This window comes from Amphimedon queenslandica, unplaced genomic scaffold (assembly GCF_000090795.2).
Source record: "Amphimedon queenslandica unplaced genomic scaffold, v1.1 AMPQUscaffold_13379, whole genome shotgun sequence".
In the NCBI taxonomy this organism is placed as follows: Eukaryota; Metazoa; Porifera; class Demospongiae; order Haplosclerida; family Niphatidae; genus Amphimedon; species Amphimedon queenslandica.
The window spans coordinates 145,157-153,121 of record NW_003546385.1 but is presented as its reverse complement, the minus strand read 5'-3'; the positions used below and the strand labels follow the sequence as shown (position 1 = coordinate 153,121).

General features: G+C 36.4%; 1 protein-coding gene across 1 annotated transcript; it reads right to left on the bottom strand.

The window, feature by feature from the left end:
- Window positions 1-14: 14 nt before the first annotated feature.
- Window positions 15-2,304, bottom strand: LOC100632669 (tryptophan--tRNA ligase, cytoplasmic-like; the record flags this gene model as incomplete). Its single annotated transcript, XM_019997229.1, has 6 exons — window positions 2,180-2,304; window positions 2,017-2,125; window positions 1,851-1,970; window positions 318-500; window positions 154-254; window positions 15-97 (listed from the first exon to the last, which is right to left on the bottom strand). Coding segments are annotated over exons 1-6 (696 nt in total), but the record flags the coding sequence as incomplete, so codon positions are not given.
- Between the last annotated feature and the right edge of the window lie 5,661 nt (window positions 2,305-7,965).

Genomic DNA, 7,965 nt, shown 5'->3' with positions numbered 1-7,965 from the left:
GGGATGAGACACCGGACATCTTTATGGTCTCCAAATATGTCTGGAAAGGTAGTACTAAAGGATGGTGCTGCTTGAACAGCTGGGAATGCCATTTTACCTGTACAGTATGAAACAGTATATTAAGTCAATACTCCTTTTGCATGGTACACTCACCTATAGAATCTGTATCCTGGAAGCCAAATATACCCTTTGCCTGATTACAAGTTACACACTTTTGTATACGTAGGACATTGCGATAAAAGGATGGACAGCAACTATAAAAGTAAATTAACAAATGGACAAAATTATTGAATGAATTTTTAATTTGTTTTCAGTACCTCATGTAATCCAAGTTGGAGAAGATAAAAGTCTTATTAACATCAAAACCACAGGCAATGATGTCTTTAGCATTCTCATAAGCAAGGCGATGAGCTTCCTCTAGGCCAAGATCTCTCCACATAAATTTCTCATCATCAGTCATTTGTATCACAAGTGGTACATCAAATACATCTTGCAAATATCTATTAATAGAATCATTAGCCTATGTGGTAGTTTATTATAGACCCTATAGGGCACTAATTTCTGCGAGTAATTATTACACTACGGTATCCACCCACACTCATGATTTGCATGGACAGCAAGATGTCAGTAGGCTACATGGGGAAACATGGAACAAGAGGCCTTTGTGGCTTCCAGAGCTTGCCTGAGTGGCATTAAATGCCAGTAATGGTGAAGAATAAAGCCCAGAATGTTTCCTGAGAAAAAGCTTCACTGCACTTGAAGCGACTTGTCCACAAAGGCTGCTTTTGGCCTCCTGTCCATTGGTTTTTCCTTGTTTTGCTGTCCAGCAGGAGAATTTCGAAATTTTTTCATTAAAGAATGCAGATAGAACATGGAAGAATACAAATAGTGTCTTATATACGGTATCTATAATTGCTTCTACAAGTTAGCGCCCTATAGGGTTTATAATTATCGCTATCTAATTGTCGTATCAAACAATAATTGGCAATAAAACAAACAGACTATTTGCAGAGCACATTATCAACAAGTTGTAAACATGTTGATAAGATACTTGACTAAGTATGGGCAGCAACTAGGCAAAATGACAATAACAACTACCATTAGCAAGCTTGCAGTGGGAGTATAAATTCATTTCCCTATATTGTGCTAGTGTTGCATTGTTATCGTATCATATGAACCGTGACCCAGGGGATGCCATTCCTTTACCATAATTGTAACAGCATAATAGCAACTATAGTTGTAGGAGTAGATGTAATAAGAACACACTCATAGCTGGAATGTACAATACTACATGTAACTGAATTCCTTTTGCATAATAACTTTGTACTTCGGCTCATATATTGTACACTGCAGTGACACATATTTAACATTTATACCGTACGGGTAGTAAATTTTAAGGGGATACAATTTTGTGAAAAGCTCTTAATTTTTTAATTTCGAGGGGGTTAAATTTCACGTTTTTGCACGTGTACTTGCATTAAGTTATTGATTTTCACATGCTGCACATGCGTATAGTTGGCATTTCCATGGTATTAATTTTCGTGGTTAAGAAGTCACCCACAAAATCCGCGAAATTAAATATCCCACGAAATTTTATGCCTGTACGGTAATTATTCTTTCCATAATGACATTATATGCTATATGTGTATGTCCTGTTATCATGCTATGCGTGTGTTGCGTATGTTCCAATACACAACATAAGTGCAAAAACTCAGCAAATACGTACTTCTATTATCATCATGTGCCCATATGGGTACTATAGCTGGCATTTATATTCCTATGATAGCTCCCAACTGTCAATCTTTGATATGCTATTGGCAAATATAGCTTAATGATGTTTGTGCCCTTACTTGGTAAAAAGGAATGGAATAAGATGCCCAAGATGCATAGACTCCGATGAAGGACCACGCCCAGTGTAGAGAAAGAATGGCTTATTTTGCTCATATGCATTCAAGATATCAGGAACATCCCTGCATAGGCCATGATTAATATAAATTTTATGATTTATAACTTTACCTGTGAGAAAAGAAAATTCCTCGGCGGAGAAAGTGGTGGGCTGGTTTCTTTGATAGAGTCTCAATCCTTTGTAGAAGGGATTCACCTATTCTCTCACTTCCAAACTGAACTAAAATGAATACATTAGATTAACAATTTTCACGAGCTGACATAGTTGACCTACCAATGAGCTTATCATAGTTGATCTTCTTTTCACCTTCCCCAGCTTTAGCTGTCCAAGGATCAACAATTTGTTCTTTAGGTTGAGCTGATTCTGTTGCCATTTTTTGTTCGGTTTTCAGGGTGCAGCAGCCTAGGCAGTATTAGATCTAGATCTAGTTATGCATGATGCGCTGACCACACCTGCAACTTCTCTATATTTTCATTTAATGGAATTTATTATTGTACATGCAATGCAGATCTACAGTATAATACGAGAAGGAATGGGGTAGCAAAGGGGCTTGGTATAAGCAAAGGAGTATGGTAAAACTATTGTTATTTACTCATGCATACATTATCATACCATGTTCAACTTGTATGCTCGGAAAAAGCCAGGAATAGCCATAGATCTACGTACTATCTATATTGACTTCCTCAGGATTCTATCAATGCTTAGAAACCTCGTAACCAGACTCACTTCATTATTAATTCATTTATTTTGTTATTTTGATAATTTTAGATCAAAATTAATCATTAATTCTTATTTTATTAAAAATAAATAAATCCTAAGTCCTACTAATAATAGTAACAATAATTGTAACATTAATTGTTCTCTATTAAATTAATACACTATTGGTAGTGGTTTGTGTGGTTGTTCTTTTCTGTGTCTATCAATCAATGTCTTCCTTTGATCTTTAAGAGTATCCTCCAGGAGACGAGATGCCTTTAAATTAATATATTCAAGTGATGGATGGATGAAGATAGTATCATATAAATGTTGTACTAGTTCTACCCAGTTAGGTTGAGATGACTCATTATTAATATATTTACACTCTATCCTCAGTAGTCTGATGGTTGTATGTGACTGTAACATGTTAGTAACAGCAGGTAGTACCTGTTCAAAAAACAATGGTGTTAATATTTTTTTTTTCTCTTCCTCACTACAGTTACTGTATGACCGATCTGGATTGAAGTTCACTTTAAGTTCTGTGAGATTGTTCTTTTGTGAGATGACATTAATAAAAGTTCTTATCTCTTTAATCAGTGGAATGGGTACACTTAACTGCTGTAAACTGGTGTTGTGTCTGAGACCAGCTGTTAAGAAGTACAGGAATGAATTGTGAATGGAATATTTAATCTCAAGGTATTTCAGTGTTTGGTTTTGTGTTAGCATGTCTTGTAGACTAGTACCCATACTGCTGGTATATACTCTCTCTATCCCCACACTCAGTGCTTTAAGTGTAGTATTGGTTTTTAGAATAGTAAATAGTTCAATAGCACTATTAGCAGCGTCTAGTAGTAAAGTAAGTGTATGTAGATTGGGATGACAGAGAAATAGAAGATGTGGTTGGTATGGTTCAGGCAGTATCAAACAGTGTAATCCTTTGATATGTGGAAGGAGTGATGATGTCATCAGTTTACTACTCCATCCTATCTCTAGAGCAGTCAGTGGTGTGTTCACCTCTTCTACTATATTCAGTGATGATGGTAGGCGTTTATCAGGTACGTCCAGTGAAAGAGCTTGTAATGTGTTGTTGTCCTTTAGTAACTGCTTTATTACTCCATCAGGTAGAGGGGGAGGAGTACATAAAATCAGTCGTACATCTATTGTTAATGATATTATTGTTTTATTTCTTGTTACTCCTCTGATGACACTGATAATGGTACTTGTTATTTCATTCTCTCCAATATATTTAATCTCCAATTTTTGTAGCATTGAATTCATTTCTATACATTTCTCAAGTTCAGTGCACTTGTCTGTGTAGTATGTATTGCCAGTTGTTGGTACAATAGGATTCTCCATTCTTAAGTGCAGTACCTTCAATTGAGGGAGATTGAGGAACTGTATCAATACAAGACAGGGAACATATTGACCAAATAATAATCTACAGTAGCACTCCTGAATATTGTATAGAAGTGATGATTGTAATAATTTGTGTATTAATTCATCAGTGGATCCATTCAACTCTATCTCCAGTCTCTTACACTGAGTCTTTAGTGAGCTATTGTTTAGTCCAGCAGTGAAGACTGATAGTGACTGGTTATTAAATACACTGTGCAGGTGCAAGTGATTCCATGTTGTGTTGGAATTGTTTATACAATAACTGAGACACAACCAGTCAAACAATGATAATGATACTCTATCCCAATTCAGACACAGTGAGAGGTTGTTGATAGATTGTGCTAATACTTGACATAATGTTGTGTTCTGTGATTCATACAGGATTTGAAGAAGAAGAATGGGAACATTGTCAAAATCATCAGAACTGACATGACCATTAGCAAGCTTAGGATTATGATAGAAGTAGGAGAGATGACAAGTCTCAAATCCAAACAATGGTTTCTTCTTACACTGTAAGTCAAGTTGCTGTTTATTAAAATACTTTTGATAGCTCTCATGTTCAAGGTGAGTTAGACCTGCCACAAACCTCAGACACAATCGAAAGTGATCATCATCAAAGTGATCCTTAAACACTTCCTCTGTCTTCTTCTCATGCTTAGCTATCCACCATGCAGCTAGAAATTCCTGTACACTCAAGTGAAGGAACTGATACTTCTCCTCATCATATTCTGTGAATGTTGTCATCAATCCAAGATAGTCTTCCTTGACTGCCTCACTCAGTGACTGTAGTTGATGTGAAGAGAATGTCATTGTTGTATTAGCCAGGTTAGTATAAGCTAATTGACACATCTCTTGTAAAGGTTTAGATAATTGTGATGGTAATGAAGAAAGACTACCTAAAGTACGTGGGTTACTGTCATGTTTTTTAACACGTCTTCTGATAGTTTGTAGGATAAAGTTTTCATACAGTTGAGTGAGTGTTGTTGGTAAGTGTCCTCCTTCCTTACAATAAACTAAGATGACCATGGAGCAAACTAGTGGTACATAACACAATGATTGAACATCATTTCGTACTTTAAGATCATTAATGAGTTTCACTGCTAGTTGTGAGTCCTTACTGCTTTGAGTAGTTGTGAAAGGTTCCTCATTTTTATCATCTTTTCTTTTTTTATCAATGAGTTGTTGTGCTAGTTTTGTGTCTTTTTGAAGTGTTTGTATAATTACTATTGATATTTCTTCCTCAGAAAACCCAATGACCTGAACATGTCTACTGAGATTAGACATGATCTCTAAAAGTGAAGAGGAGGCATAGCTACGAGAGGTAACAATTACTGAACATTGGTCTAACTTTTCTTTACAAATGATACTAGCAGCTAATGAAGTCTGTCTGAGTTGTTCACTTCGTTCATCCCAACCATCAAAGATTATCAATAATCCTTCTCCATTCTTCTTCTCAAACCATTCAGTTACCATGAGAACTTCATAACGTTGACACACAAACAGGTCAGCTAGTGTAGTAGCTGTAGCTATCTTGCTATTCTTTAAAGGACAGTAAAGTACCAAGTCATACTGTTGATGTGGAAGTGGTCCATTAGACCACATGTTTAACAGTTTACGACAGAGTGTAGTTTTGCCAATACCAGGAGGACCGTCTATTACTACTCTGAGAGACAGAGAACTATCTGTGGGTTGGAGGACATCTTCAACACTTATCTCTTCATTTTCAATTAGTTTAACTGTTTTATCAACTTGTCCTCGTAGCAGATGCCAAGCTGATTCTGCTTGTGTGCTAGAGTCTTGTTTTTCTACTAGTGCTAGTCTTCCAAAAAAATCTTTTCCAATTCTTGGTGGCCACTCTGTAGCAATAATAGGTTGGTGTTTGTAGTGTTGTCTCATACTGTCAGCATATCCTTGAACATGATCAGGTATTGAACTAATTGATGTGACAACAGGTATAGACTGACCTAATGTATTGAAATATAATGACTATAATTGATCACTGATAATGTACACACACACTCACCTAACTGGTGTAATATAGAAGAAACAATATCAGTTAGTGCACAATGTTGTTGGTATAATAAGACATGACATATCTTGATTAAATACTGCTTTTGATTAACATAGGCTTCCAACTGTGTTTGAATGACATTCACAAGTTTACTAGATTTCTCATTATCAGTTACTCCTAATACATGCATCTCCTCTTTAGTTTGTTGTAGTACCAGGTCTTGAGCATACAGTGCATCAGTTACATTGTATAGATTCACACTAATGGCATGAGCTAATTTATATGAATGACTCTGTAGTATATTCCTTGGATTACCTGCAGTAGTGTATCAGTCAATGAGTATTGTATTGAGCATATTGTTTACCTGATGTAGTACTAGTGTCAGGTTCAGAAACTGATGATGATACAGTAGGTACTACTGGTACAGTATTAGTAGCAGCATCAGTAGTGCCTATTATTCATTTAATATAATTATTAATAGATAAATGTATACATGACCATACCTCCTGTACATTGATATACTTGTAACTGATCATTAATAGTTTTTAATAAATTGATCTCTTCTCTTTTAGTCAATGCATTGAGTACATCTCTCCATGTTGCTGTAGGATTATTTTTGAGCCATTTAGAGAAAAGGCCCAGTTTGCTTTGATCACTACCAATTTCAAAGTCTTCAATTGTTGTAATATCTTGTTGCGTTATTCCAGGTAAGAGAAGACCGAATGGCTTCCAGTCAACAAGTGGTTCAAGCCAATTAAGTAATAGGACAATATCAGGTTCATCATCAATCATTGGACCAGGATTGAGTTCAACATCTCCTGATAATAGAAGGAGTTTACATAGGCACACAATTAAATAGTGATCATTGTAAATCAGGTTAGAACTGCTGCCTCCAGGTAAGACTACTGACTGGAGGTAATTCATATCAGTAACAGTAACACCAGTAGTACATTGTACTTGGTAGTAGTTACCTAATAATTGAAAATACCAGTGAAAATTCTACAAGTAAAAGTTGCAATTGTTGTTTACCTGTTAGAGGAATCATCAAGATGTGTCTTAATATGTCAAAGAGGAGGAGGAGGAAAGCAATAAGAGACAGAGCTGCTGGCAGTTTAGATATCTTCTCTCCTGGTGTATTATTGCCTGACTTGCTGTCTACTGCAGCTTTAAATGAGTGCAGAGAGTAGCAGCCATTAGCTGGTCTACTGGAGGCAGCTTGACAGTAGTTCCACAGTCCAATACTTGCTCTCCATTGAGAGACATCAATCATCTTGTACAGTATGGAGGACAATGAGAGAATTAGGTAACTTAAGGTGTAACTATGAATCAGTCCACAATAAAAGAAAGCAGAAAGAACAGCTATCTCAATTGTAACCAACAGTTGTAGCTTACACAGTAGCAGTAGAGGGTGTACCAATTGATAGGTGTACTAGACTACTAGTACTGCAGTCGAAATGATGAGTGTATTGTAAAGAGTAAAGACTAAAAAGCAGCCGGACTAACAGTGGAAGGTAACCAAGTATACCACGAAGTTTATGCGACAAAAATTTTTATCGCGAATCCTGCATTTCTAAGATTTCACACAATTATTTTTTGCGAAAAGCTTGCAAACTCAATGCTGGCAATCATAGATACTATATATACCAAGTGGATGCGAAACAGGAAGTAGATTGTACATGAAATTATTGGTGACGTCACGACCAGTATGCCTATGCTCTTTTCGCTGTAGCGTAGCCTCTAGTGGCCTTGTTTCTCGAAGTTTTGGGTTCTTGGTCAAGTTACTACTTTGCTGAGTTGAAGTAAGTATTATGAAGTCTCTATTAGCTCGAATGACCTGCTGAATCCTTGTTTGCTTGATCACTGGATCTCGTTGTGCTGTAAAACATGGCGGCCTATAGTTCTGACTTTAAACACCTTTTCTCCAATCTGGGGCAGAGTTAGTAAGTGTTATTTGAGT